General features: G+C 36.0%; 1 protein-coding gene across 2 annotated transcripts in view; it reads right to left on the bottom strand.

The window, feature by feature from the left end:
- Window positions 1-14958, bottom strand: part of LOC148822996 (regulating synaptic membrane exocytosis protein 2-like) — a 64063-nt gene that overhangs the window by 25864 nt on the left and 23241 nt on the right. The window contains exon 2 of one of the 2 annotated variants that reach the window (XM_088928612.1): window positions 12357-12598. In XM_088928612.1, coding sequence (XP_088784738.1) covers window positions 12357-12598 — 242 coding nt within the window. The remainder of the gene's footprint in view (window positions 1-12356; window positions 12599-14958) is intronic. The other variant, XM_088928614.1, reaches the window with a different exon arrangement.

Below are 14958 nucleotides of genomic sequence, written 5' to 3' on the forward strand. Positions count from 1 at the left end.
TTTATTTGAGACAAAAAAATGTCTAGAGTGTCTTTTTCCCAGTTATAAAATATTGCCAGATTAAAGTGGCTTCTTCCAAGGCAGGTGAAACAGGTACATGCCTTTCTCATATCAAAAACGTGTTCTGCTACAGATTTTTTTCAAACCCAGTTTTCTTTATCTGGTCACACTCACACATTTTTCCGTTCTTTCTCATTCCATGGTCTGGATCCCAGCCTTGTGGCCTACAATTACAATTATGGCGATGAGGATTTAGATTCGACTCTGAAAAACAGACCCTTGATAACAATCAAATTCCTTTCCGATCAGTGTCACCCTGGATGAAACACCTTAGGACTGACTCACAATCTGCAACCTGCTTTTCATGAAGGTTCACAAGACCCATTACCTAGAGCGTAGGACGTCACTGAGCCTTGGACCCCCAGGGATTCAGTTTCTCCCTTTTTCTCTGTGGCATATGACCATTGCCCTGCTATACAGTACTTGACATTTTTAAGGGTGTTATAAAGATTGATTAATTACTAATGAATTAGGCCTCAGGTACCCTGTGTAATCCTCCCTAGGGGCTACATAAAATATTAGAACAATAGTCATAACCCTTTAAGAATATTGTTCCAAGGGACATAATCTGATACACAAGTCTTAATAACACTGGCAAAAGAGTGCAAGGTGTTTAAGGTTTGGTGCTATGGTTAGGTTTAGGTTTAGGGATACATTTAGTCTCTTGGAAGACATTATAATTTATAACTTGTTATGTAGCCTCTTAAAAAGCATTCTGAAGATATCTGCCTATTCAGATTTCAGTGCCTCTACCCAAACCATTTTTAAAAGAGTAAGGTTTTAGACATACCCCAAGTTAAGCAGAACATTTATATTCACTCTGATAATACAGTAACATCAAGAATTTTCAAATGTTTCCCAAAACGTGTATTTGTAAAATATTTTTGATTGTATGTCTTTCTTGTATGATTTGAGCAGATAATTCAGTGGAAGAATGATCAGCATTCTCAGCACTTTCTGAGTGAATCACTCTTTTTCATTTTAATTATACTTGGTGGAATATAAGGTAGATGCTGAGACAGGAATTTTTTCTCTCATGATGCGGCTTTATAGCAGAATAGGATCTCCTGCAATGCAGCACAATATGCCATCTAGTGATCAGAGATTTTGTTAGTACCACTTCCTCTTAATCAAAACCAAAGAACAATACAGAATATAAGTGCAGGTTCTTCACAAATCTTTTTTTCCATGGCTGGAAGGCTATTATCATCTTGTAATTTTTTCAGATTCATTGACGGAGTTTACTGGCATGTTAGTTATAAAAACATATCAAGACAAGACTGAATTCTGTCAAAACTTCCCCCCTTTTCTTTTTTGCACAGACTGGAAGTATTTCATAAAACAACTGATGATACTTAGTGCCTTCTTCTGGCATGGAAAAATATACCATACTCAGATGATGGTGGTAACGAGCAAGGCTTAATATTAAGGGAAATATTTAATAATGTTTCTTCTGTTGATTGATGTGGTGCTGTCTGGCATAATAAATGTACTTATTAAAGATAAATTAATGTTTGTATAAGTATGTTGCTGTGCCACCAATTTATTTTAGTTTACACTCAGAGCAATTCTCATCTATGACGGGAATTTGGGTATATAAAGATGAAAAGCATACAAATGAAACCTAACAAATGAAATACTAACCTTGCTAGGCTCAAGAACTGCAAACATTGCTGCTGTGGTGTAAGCAGTGCATTGTAACAAGATGGATTTATTAAAGGTGAACTCCTATGTTATCCACACTTGTGATGGTTGTTGTGCTGGTGTGTGAAGTACAGCCTCCTTTGATGAATGTTAGACCCTAACTGCAAGAGCCAGGAGAAATGAAAAGTGGACCAGAATTTGAAATGGGGTCCTTATGTGGATCCATATACAGTACGTCCTCAGACAGGGGTTCTGAAATATATTTCATATTCATATGAGCATATTGCAAGTATTCTGATATTTTAACTGATCACTAAACCATAAGCCATGATGTGCTAAAACCCATCATGTAATGTGGCATGTTCAAGTGTCCAAAGATGAGTAGTACTATGTAACAGTCAGATATAGAGATGGGCACCGCCTTTCAGTACCAATAAATACCACTTACATTGTTACGCAAATACGCAATGAATTCAGTTTTTAGTATTTATAGAAATGTGTTTAGAATGGTTATAAATAAGCTGAACCCAGTAAAAAAACTTACATCAGTTGCTTGTGCTGTTTTTCTCTCTCTTAGGCATGAAAAGATTATTCTTATTGAATGGATCACATAATAACATCAGAGTGTTGGTATTATTGCTGTTGATATACACTAGAAATGCAACACAAAATTACCTTTCTGTTCCATACCTGTATCCATGGTACTAAGATACAAACAAACAGATCATAGGAGTCAAGGAAAGATGAGCTGAACCATCGACATAAGCAGAGGTAAATTTGTGTCACCATCCTGGCTGCAACTTCCAAACCATCAACAAGTTGGCCTGGCTCATCATTAGGACATGCATAGAAACCGGGTGATCTGTCAGCCCTGCAGTGGCAGATTCTGCACAAGGACAAGCAATCCTGTTAGGTAAGACCTAGGACAGACAGAGCTCAGAACTGACTGTGCTTGAAAAGAATGAGGCTTCCACCAAAAGCACCTCAGTCCTCATCTGAACATTCCTAATTAAGTCCTTTATCTCCTCCATGTAAGATATCGGAATTATATCAGTGTGGCCCAAGAGCCACTACATTGCTTCTATCTATACAGCACAAGGGACCTAACAAAAACAATGGTCCATTTAGGCTCCTCATATGCTACCCACACAATATCCTTAAAATCTTAAATACACTATCATTTCATTCTCCGTTTCCCCCAGAGGCTAGTCAGTGTATAGAACACTATGCTTCCTTCCTTCACCAAACAAGATGAAACCTTATATATTTCCTATAACTTGTAACAATCAATGCCCCACTTCATACAGAGTCTGTTAATTGGAAAGAGAGCCCTTTTTCCAACTAAAGATTTATTTGCTTTACTCTACCGGCCAGACAGAGCTAAAATCAGCTGGCACAGCAGGAAGCTATTACACAGAATCAGGCTGAGATCAGGCCTCAAACAGCATGCCTTCCAAGTCTGCCTGTATGCAATCAGAGAGAGGATGTATTTTTGTGAGTAAGTAAACATCTATAGTGCCTGTGCTTTTTGCCTTAGCAGACTGCATCTGGCTGCAAAATCTGCTGGCTCATTTGATAAACCACTGTGCCATTAGGAACTAATGCAAAAATCTATCTTCTGAAAAAGCATGGAAGGAAACTAATAAGTGCTTCTTGCTCCCTGGCACACTACTATACATTAAAAGTAAAAGAAATGGGATGATAGTCTCAGGGTTGCCATGATACTTAACAAGAAAAAGCAGAGTTTTGGAAATCCGTGTTCGTTCTCCATATGGCAAACCATTTATGTCTTAGGCAAATATAAATAGGCAGTTGTCAAAAAGGTGTTTTAAAATAGATTTTTAGTTCTAAAAGTTAAAATACAACTTTTGGTATAACAGAGCTCAGCAGTGGCCTTGAGCATGTTACAGAAGTGACGTTTCTCCCTTGAAAGCTAGACGGTATAGAATTCTAACTGGTGAAAAAGTCGGTTTTCTGGCACAGCGGAGTTTGTCACTATCTAAGGAGTGGAGCGCTGTGGCTCTGAGTCTATGGATGACAGTGATTGAATCCTGACAGAAGCAGAGCAGAGCTGCAGCCATCATATTTGTACTAAGATTATATCAATCAATTTTTTGTTCCTCCTGGCTGATTAGATTTGATTTATTTTTTATTTTTTTAACTGGACATCTCCAAAAGCAAGATCCATATTATTGGTGTCATGAACATTTTTATAGAAAACGATTTGTGGTTTAACTGTTATGTGCTCACTTCCTATCCCCTCATATTCCTTCTGTTCCCAAACAGGAAAGTTAGTTCTGTCAACAGATATTTCAATGCTGTCTAGTTGAGTTGTGAAGGCTTACAATGTACTATACTTCAAAGACTCTGTTTAGCATCAACCACTTCAATGTATAAAAACTTTTTAAAATTTATCATGTCTTAATCTACTTTTACCAAGTTTTAATTTATGACTCTGAGATTAAGTTTGAAATTGCTTTTGGAATCAACCTTCATTCCTTTTAAGATTCTAAAGACCTCAATTCAGTCTCCCTTGAGCCAGTACCTAAGTAGGGTAAAAAATTGCAGGCTCTCAATTTGTCATAATGCTGTAGCCTGTGCCTTACAATCCAGGAATAAGTCCATTTTCTGAACATTCTCCAAAAGAGTTGATGGCATTTTTTATATACTTTATTCCATTATCCTTTTAAAGTTTCAAGCATCGTAACTCTATTCATTATATATATAAAAGAAAATATTTTTTACACTTGATTTGTACAAAAACATAAAAGAGGAACAACAATTAGGTACTTAAATAATTTCTACAAAATTCAGAGAAAATTCAGAGAAATATGAATTTCTATAGACTGTTTATTAATTGTGCTTTAGTTAATTTTAGGCATTGTCTAACATTTCACAAAGTACATTTCATTATTGCTTTCTTCTATGTAATGTAAACAAGCGACCAATTAATATAAGCATATACAGTAATGTAGAGAACAATCTAATATAATAATATTGGTTATTAATAATAAATTGAAGATAATGTACTAGGTAATATCGGAGTGGCTTTGTGAAATTTAAACTGAGATACTGTGTTATTAATTTATCCAGTTCAGAAATACCATGAAGTTTTGTATTCATAGGCAAAGGCTTATGCTTGTTTTTACTTTTTATTAAAAAAAAACTAAAAAATTAGAAAAGTTCAGGGTCCAAACTCAATCTCCTCTTCTTCTTGCCTATGCACTAAATAAATATTACTCCTTTCGCTGACTCACTTGTGTGTTTCGATTTTGCATCCCTCTCTCCACAACATCTCCCTCCGAGCAGCTCCCTGGCTCATTCCCTTACTAAAGAGGCACTTCCAACAGTCCCTTTCTTACGGACAGGTTGGCATTCTCCTCAACCAGGGGAGTTATCGCACTAAATCTCACACAAGTCCTCTTCGTAGTTAGGGTTTGCCCAAGCCACCGAAATGGATAACCCATAGGAAAATAATAAAAGGAAAAACAAAGATAACGTTTCTGTTTTCTTGTCATGTTTTGGTCTTTGCTTCAAGCTGTACATTCAGACCTCAGACCTTATAAAGGTCCAGGTTCCTTGAATGCTCTATGCTAAATGAAGCCAAAGAAAGTGATTTTCTAATTTAGTTGATGACTTGGAAAATATCAGGCCCAATCTTTCAGTCCAAAGCCTCTTCTACACCTTATTTTCTTAACCGGGAGGTACTGTAGCAGGCACGTGGGAAATTACAGTCCAGAAGCACTACAGTTCTTAGTAGTGCTTCTGGTGCTGGGTATAAAGTAGAACCCAGAAGAAATTAAATTCCGTAATTTTTTATTGAATAAAATGGAGCATTTTTAGTAACTACTGTACATGATAATAATTAATGAAAATCAGGTCTTCACTTATTAGCCCAGTGACATAAGATGAGCGGTATATCTGAATAATTTACCAACATGAATTCATGAAGATTTTAAGTAGATTGTCAATCCATCCCTCCATTATCAGGGAGATCGCAATCATGGATGGTGTCAACCTGAAGCTGAACCTGGAAGCACAAGGCCCAAGGAGGGAGGAAGAGCCCATAACTGTTCCCAACTTGAATGTGACTACAAGGGTAGACTATTAAAGTTCATACTTTTATAAAAAATGCTTTGTATGGTGTGAACTTTAACAGCAAAACAACAATATAATTGTATTTATGAGTGCTCTTCAAGAAACACAAGCAGGCATTGTTTTGATTGTAGGAATTGTAAGTCCTGCTTTTAAAATTCTCCTAGAGGAAATAATTTATGTGCATTCGGTCAGATTTGATTATGCAATCACTGTTTTATTGCATAACACGCCACATAACCATAAATAAAGCAGGCTCTCAACATCACTGGTGGAAAATACTGTGTTAAATGTGATAGTGATTCATGTTAATCCATGTGTTAATACATGTAAGTTAATAAATGCTTTCCTGCAATAAACAATTATACGAACAGTTCATAATAACTCTGTGCCCTTCTATAGAACTCTTCATCTTGAAGGTTTCTAAAGCGCTTTATATATTTCAGGGGGATACACTTCATCTGGCACTGAAGAGCAGCATCAACTGGGTAATGTACTGTACTGCCATTTGCCATTTTATGTCAACCGGCCATTACACAGCATATCAGGTAAAGAAGAGAGGAAATATTCTACAAATTCAATTCATTGGGAAGTATGGGTAGGCCACACTGTGGAAACCCAGAATATAATATGACCAGGATACCACAGCTTACACCCTTATTCTTATGAACACAGTTGTGTCTTTAATGACCAAGTGGGCTGAATTTTGGTTTAACATCTCATCCATAGTTTCTTCTACAGCACAACATTGTCCCTGGGGGTACTGGTAAGGAAATTATGGTCCAAGGGGAAGAGCGTTATCTAATTATAAAATCCAGTTTAACAACACAATCAAAGACTGTTCTCCTTTAATAGCAATGCAACTTATTCCTAGTCTTCAAATCAATATAACTATTAATCTATTGTATAATGTTCGGTTTACGCATAGCACGGTGTTCCCTCCAGGGTTAGGGTTAGATTTATTGTTGCTTGCCAGAATAGGCAATGGCATCCCTGTGACCCTATATTGGATATAGTGGTTAGAAAATGGGTGGCTTGATAGCCCAGTTTAACTTATCACACTAGTTCAGTATTCGCCAGTTGAGTTATAAGCACACTGAGCTCCTCCTACAGATCAGGAGTACTATTCTTTTGTTTGTCTGTTTCATTCCAACCTCTTCCTTGTTCCCGGACTTCACGGTGTGCCAGCTTTTGCTGACTGATCAAAGCTAAGTAGTTGTCAGGCTGACATTACAAGAGTGGTTCCAGAAGTCAATTACTAATTCTGAACACAATGTACATGCACAATAACACAGCTTTGCAAAACATTGTTTTCTTCTTAAGCTTTCCCTGGGCAGAGAAATTGCACACCCCGTCTTAAATTTTGGTGTTCTGGAACAATGTTGATGTTTTGGAGGGCTGTTCTTGCAAAAGTTGCTTATACTGAGAGGTCAATCCTAGAATAAACCCTCTAAGATATACTGTATGCTCTGAGTACACATTTTAAGTTCTAACATGGCTCCTCTGGGTAAGTGCACAACAAACTAGGGCAGCTCTCAGTTTTTCTTTCTTCCAGATTTAAACCTGGCAGGCCAACTACTGCTAAACATCCAGGACAGGAATTTCAAACGCAGTCTTATTTTGTCCTTATTGTGGTCTTATTCTTAACAGCATCCAGTAAAACCATTAATATGATTTTGGATATGAACCTTTTTAAGGGGATGGGTGCTTCAAATAATATAAAGTAACAGACTAGTCTACATATTACATATAGACTGATGGTTATTGCAATTATCAGGCAGAACTGCTAAGAACTAAATGTGAACATGACATTCCTGAAAAAAAGCAAAGGTTGGATAATCTCAGCCCTGGTTCCCTTAAGTGGCTTTGTAAGTGTTACAAACAACACTGAGTGAGCTAACTATTCACTCAGCCTCAATTGCCTCACCTTTGCCTTTTAAGATTAAAATAATGTCAAAGTTTTGTTTCTTAACTGTGCACGTGACCACAGATGTAGCACAGACTTTCTACTATATGCTCTAGGCTTGAAATAGGAATGATAACATTGCAAAGTGTCTGTACTTACATTCTACAAAATTATCTACTATGCCTTTTTTATACAGGAAGTTTTGAAATATCACACTGTGCTGGAATGATCTCTTCAGACTGCAATGCAAAGCAAAGCTGCACTGCACACCTTTTTCAGCGTCACATAATATATATATATATGTATTATTTACAATAAAATATTAATTTTGACATGAATTCAAGCATAAGTAAACAGCGTGAAGCCTGAAACAGTACTTAGCTGTTGCTGAACATGTCCAGCCATATTTGGAAGTATGGGAAACACAGTAATTATAACATTTTCTCAACATTTTCTGATAGTGTTTTCATTAACTGAAGTGAGCATTTTCTTTTCATTTTTATTGAATATATAGTAGTTCAGCCTGTACAAATCCACAAACCTTAAATAATCAACACTTCAGGCTAAAGAGGTATTCCTTCCTTTTTGAACAATAGAAACAAAGCCAAATGTTAGTAGGACTGAGCTGTAAGAACACTATTATCACGTCCATTCTAATAATGGCATTAGAGGTGAATGATGATTGTGTCTAATTGATACAAATGCTCTCAGGAGAGACAAGACGGTAGTACACGTGTCTCCTTGATCACATGGAGATGCAGGAGTAGTGGTTTCTATGTAGGGCAATAGGAAAGACTTTAAAAATGAATCAGCAAACACATGCTTCAGCAGTTCATTCAACTAGAGAAAAGTGTCTAAAGTCCCATATGCTTTGAAGAATCAGAAAGCTGCTCTAGGGCCCAAAGTTTCAAGACCACAGAATCAGGATTAAGATCAGACTTTCAGAATGATGTTGTCTCCATGAATGAGTGCAATGATACAGAAAAAGAAATCTGACTCCATTACATTTAATTGATTGGAAGATGCTGCATGGGTCATTTTTTGTTCTCAAAAGTAAGAGTATATTATTATTGCTGTACAGTATAATGCGTGCATTTTCAACAGTAAAACAGGCAAGGCGTGTTTGTAATCAGTGCATTCTCATTAAGCTTGATAGTGGAGCTTATTCTGTGCTGTGAACTGTCCATTAGCTGAATCAGGAATTAGGGTTTAACAGAGCACTAAATATTACAGAGAATCCACTAACCAATTCTATATAAGCTTATACAAAGGTTAACCCCTCACTCCTAACCACCCAGCCTCATCTCTATACAAGACTGGGTATGATTTCAGTGGCAGATTAAGCTGTATATTCTAAGAGATTTATATAATTGTATATGAATAAGGATATTTTAAAAAATTAACTTCACTACCTTAGAAGCAAACAGGCAATGCACTAAAACCACAGACGTTAAAAAAATATATAAATCCAAATATACACTGACATCTGCACATTGATGGCCTATAATTAGATTTTCAAGGTTAAAAAATGTCCACAAGAACAAAGTCACCTGAATAGTACAGACTCGTGTGTAGCGCTTCACTGAAAGATCTGCACTATGTCAATGGTTTAAGCGGAAATGCTGTACTATAAAAGGGAAAGCTGTTTATAAAATGGATGTTAAAGTGAAATGTACATCATGACAAACATTTTTTAGGAAAGTATGATGAAAGGAAAACTGCAGACTGTGGTATTTAGAAATCATTTAGAATAATTTCAAGTACAGTATACACACTTTTTCTCTGGTTTACATGAAGTATTTTAACACATTGGTAGTCATACAGTACGCTTGGTGAATGTTGTGCCATTATAATAGAGTTAAATTAATTGGACACAACTCAAAAGATAATTGGGTTACTTTCTGTGAATGAAAAATGCTTTCTAAAATATGGCTACAAAGTATGTGTACATAGAGATATTAACTGTACAGACTTATACTGTAGTTGTTTTGTTGGATGCACATTAAGATTTACCAAAAAGAATAGAAAGTTCTTCACTGGAGTAAAAAGCTGTAAAAATGATCTCATTCATCCTCTTCATTAAATGTAAATAAGCTATCAGTAACAAATCCTGAAATTAACAGGCTAATGTTACTTTCCCTGTCACCTGAGGCAATGTGGGATAACATACTGTATCCTTTGTTTTAATATATATATTTTTTTATATGGTGCATATTAGCTTTGAGACTTGTTTTTCTCCTTTGAGCTTCTCTGCAACCAGAGAAAGCCATTTATCCTAGATGCCTGATCCAAGGATTATTCCTGGAACATTTTGCCTGGAATGCATCAAAATGTCTTGACAGGAACAACACTGTTAGATTCACTGGCCAGTTACCAGTAAGAGTATGCACGTCATAATTCAGGTAAACAGTGGGGTCGAGTATTTTATGTCTGTAAATCTTCAGTTTAAGGAATTACAAAATGACATTTTAGTAATGGATAATAAAAGTGCCAGTTAATAAACCTATACATTTTTTCTTAAACCCAAGGTTGAAGTTTCCTTATTCTAAGAAAAGACTGTTGGATAGAAACTGTAGAACAACCTCACACAAATATAATCTCTGATATTGCTTTAAACGGAAAATACTATAGTTATAAATGACCTGTTCTGTTCCATTATTGCCCTATCAGTCTGAACAGATACTTCTCTACAGGACTAATATAGATAGCAATGTCTAAATTTTAGGGAAAAATATGTCATGACATCACAAATGATATTACCTGTAATAACATTAGCAATCTGTCATATAATATTTTACAATTTAATTTTACCAGCGTGCATTGCCATAGTGTAATGTGCAAGATGAAATAATATAACCTTATTGTTATCAACCTTTATACCTCAGGTACAGGAAAGTTTCTGTTTGTTGCACTTATTTTACAGTTTGTATGGAAAGTATGGGCACTCTTCATCTGAAAAATATTATTTACTATGCTTTACTACAGTATATCTTTTAAAAAATATTGTACACTGATCCATTGTAGTGAGCAGTAACCACTAGATCTTTCTTAGATAAATCAGTACACAACTACACATTAATATCTTTTGTGTATTCATTGTAAAGTAGGCCACTAAAGCTGACCTGTTTTGAACACGTAGATTAAATGGGTCTATTAATAAAAAATGTGCACTAATGTAGAGGACACTATAATGGCTACTACTGTTAACTGTGCTTGATGTTAGAACTTTCTTGGTAAGTAGATAAACTAAGCAAAAATTGTACATCTTGATGTTTAACAAAGGAAATCTTGAAAAAGAATATTCAGCTCAAGAGCAGACAAAGTCAAGATATTTGAAGTGTCATTAAGGGGTTTCTTACAGTAAACATAAAAAAAAAGTATTTGTTAGCAACTGTTGACTTCAAACCAGCTTATATCCATAATATATTCATACTTTCTTCTCATTCCCTACAGCAAGTTTACAATAATCTTCAACAGCCTATAGCCCATTTTACCATGTCTTAAAAAGATTGTATTCAATGGAAACATATCCCTCTCTGCATGGCCTACAAAAAACAGTCAATGCTGTAAAGCAGATTCTCTCAGTTGTGTCACTGCATAAATAATTAATATTATATAGCAATTAGTAAAATTTTACATGTAGATTCTATAAAATATCTAGATTCTCTTAACCTAAAGCCATTTCTGCATCATCTGAACAAATCAGACTATGCTACAAAATTTTAATTGGAAAACCCTGCATTACAGGAAATTGATAGTTTCCAGACTAAGATTTCACTTTAGAAAACCTTAATGATTTCTAAAGAGATCAAATTTTGTCTGGAGATATCACCATAATCCTACCATAATAACACAATCATAATCATAATTACCATAAAAAAACACTGATGAACAAACAACCACTTACATACAATTTTCTAAGTCTAATAAGGACACCTCAAAAGAAGGGCTGAAAATGCAAACAAAGCAAACAGTTGACTTCTGTGCTTGAAGAACTACAATAGTTTCACTAATGAACTTATAAAACAAATTTGTTGTGATCAGCTCCAACAGACTAATAGGATTCTGCAATCAAATGAAATCACAACTATTAACAGTGCATGGGGAAAGTAGAAGGGTATATCATGCCATAGATTTTAATAAAATATATTGTTACTCAGCACGTATTGATGACTTTGTGATTCTACGAAGCTCATAAAAATTCCTGAAATGATACTTGCAATGTGTGGAAGCAAACACAAACCAAAATTCATTCTAGTTTCGAACAATTCAGACAACAGTTCACAAAACTGAGGAGAAGTTTTCAGAAAAGCAGCCAAGAGCGCCTGTTAGTTATGCCTACAAAGGAAATAAGAGTTAGGCTGATACCCACACCTGCATACAAAAACAGCTGAATGAGAAAAATGAACGGTTATAAAATTCCCGCAACTTTGCCTGAATTTCCTTGATCTAGGAGAGAAAGAAATTGAGTGACCGTGTGTTTAAGTCCTCCTGTGTCCACCAGAGGCAGCGCCTCCGTCCACAGCTCCCGTATCACCCCAGCAGGAGTGGGCGGAGAGACGCAGGCCCGGGAGTCACGCGAAGGAAATAAAGAAGAAGCGCATCAGCGACAGACGGTTGGAGATAGAAAAACCCGGTGGCTGGCTCCTACCTGTTTGGCTGAGCTGCGAGGTGCTCCGGCTTTTCCTCGAGAGCCCCACGATCGCCACCATTTTGGCACCTATGCTGGAGCGCCTCTTCTTGCCGCCCGCGCCCACCGTCCCCACGGCCGTGTCCGACTGGCTGCCGTCGTTCTTCTCCAGGCTGTACATGTCGCCGCTGATGCTGGTGCTTTTCGTCATGTTCTTCCCGGGCGCTCCCATCTGCCTGTTTTTCATTTTGGACGTAAAGTCACTGTCAGCCCCCCCGGTGGACAGGTTTTATTAAGCGGAGTCAGAAAGCAGGGAAGAATGGGGACAGAGGAGGACAGCAGAGGGGGCAGGGAAAAACAAGAGAGACAGAAAAGGACAGGCTTCAGCTACAGGGTCTTGGGAAGCTGAAGTGTGGCTAGGCTGAGAGGTATGTCAGCAGGTGCTACGTGGACACAATCCATGATACTACAGACTCCTCGCTACAGACATATCAGACAACAATCAACCATGATCACTTCAAACAATAATCAAACAATGGTCAACAGGTAGATTGAGGAATGGTTTAATACCATCACTAACTGCATGAACATCCTTTCACTTGCAAACGTTCATTTGAAATGAATGATTTTTTTCCTTAAAATCAAAGGATCTTTTAAAAAAAACAGTTCTGGATAGTGCAGAATTCCTAAGCACTACAGTTCATAAAGTAATACCATTTTATTTTAGTAAAAGACAGAAAACTCATTAAGTTGATTCATGTGATTAATAGTGATACTTGACCCCTTCAGATGAAAGGTTAATGTATTCACCAACTTATTTGTCCTTTGATATGTACGGTATGGTCAGAGCCAAAGTGTTCCTTTTTTATATAGCCTCTCTTTCCACATCTGTGGAAGTTATTTAAAATGAGCTTGGCTTGACACCTTTGCTGCCCCAAATTAGTATATGGGGCTGTTGAGATAATCTAAACTTCAAAAACATTTCTCATTAATTAAAGGGAATCTTTTGAATAATGGATGTATACCCAACTACAGTATGTCCAAAAATGGAGAATAAAGAGAGAACTGTAAAGCAGCTCAAAGAACTTTCAACCAGGACTCTCCAGAATCATAACTCTTAACAGCAAGACTACTAACCTGCAGCCCCTCCTGTCCACTCAATTACAAAGTTTTGCTTAAACCAGATCTTTATGTAATTGTCAATCACAGTATCAAGATAAAAATTAAAGCATTGCAATAGAGTAGATTAGAAGAGTTGCACAGAAGCTAAATAACCCTGCTCTAAGAATTAAAGCACAGGATGCAATAAACATATATTTAAGAAATACAGGATGTCAAAAAAGTAATTTGAGCCTAATGCATTTTATTTTCTTGGTACTGTATGTGCTTGTAAGACTTTGTGATTAAATTGCTAGCTATACAAATATGTGGAATGGAAGAGCATAGATATGATTTTTCAAAAGTTTTCATTTCTCACTTTATCTGTTTTTTCATTAAACTTTTATTAAAGACAAAAATCTAAACACTTCACTGAGGATGTGAAAACACTGCAGCTGGGAATGTTATAATATGTTGAAATGAACATTTTCCAGCATGCCTATTGATTATTGCCCTTGGCAACATAAACAGTATGTGAGCAAAAGACTCAAATATTCATATGGTACTTTAAAATGTTGTTAGCAGAGGTTTGTGCTCATATATTTTTCAGATAGCTGACTTTACTTTACAATTACTCGCATCTTGCTTTTAAAACAACTCCCCGTTTATCTTAAATCATCTTGTAAATCAGCTCCTGTCTTAAATTGTCTGTAAGCAAAGTTCCTTATCTAAAGCCACCTTTAGAATTTAAATAAAAATCCACACTACAACAACTGTGAACTCTTCTGTTTTTTTTAAACATCTAACCTGTACTTCAGCAACACAACCTTTATCATCACTTAAAATCTTCTGGCATGAGAATGTATTAATGTTCACGCTTTGAAAGCTAAGCCCAAAGGAATCACCTACGACATATTGTGACTATGACTGTACTATTTAAAAATTTGGTAGTGTACTTTGGCTTAGACACAGTTGAAGAGCAGTATTATGAAATTTTACTAAAAGAATAGAACAACAGTCTTGTTTCAGCACATTGTGTTCCCAGGAAACTGACACCAAATGTTCTACTTTATGTTCTGAAATTTCTAGGAGAGCTATTGCAAATCCTAGTGGATTCTGATATATTGCCAATATGTTCCTTTTATTCTTATATTCTTATATAAAATAATTACTGCAAGAATATACTGTAGGTAGAGTCTCTTAACCAATATACCACCTGAATTCAGAGACAGATGTGATGGAAGCATTTTTTCAATATTCTGGTGTTATTAGTGTATACTGAATTCATTCTGCAATACATGAACCAAAAATCAAATTCATCGTTACATCACACTCCTCTAGAAAACATCTTTATACTGGAAACAAAAGACAAAAGATCATTAATTTACATGTTTAAAGTAATGTTGTTTAAGAATCCTCATTTAATTATTAGAATTTCCATTTTACCTAGCAAAAAAATCCAGTGCCTACAGTATTTTGTATTTTTATGCTTATTTTTTTAAGTAAAAAAGGAAAAACAAAATAA

The sequence above is a fragment of the Atractosteus spatula genome, chromosome 12 (assembly GCF_055471065.1).
Source record: "Atractosteus spatula isolate fAtrSpa1 chromosome 12, fAtrSpa1.hap1, whole genome shotgun sequence".
In the NCBI taxonomy this organism is placed as follows: domain Eukaryota; kingdom Metazoa; phylum Chordata; class Actinopteri; order Semionotiformes; family Lepisosteidae; genus Atractosteus; species Atractosteus spatula.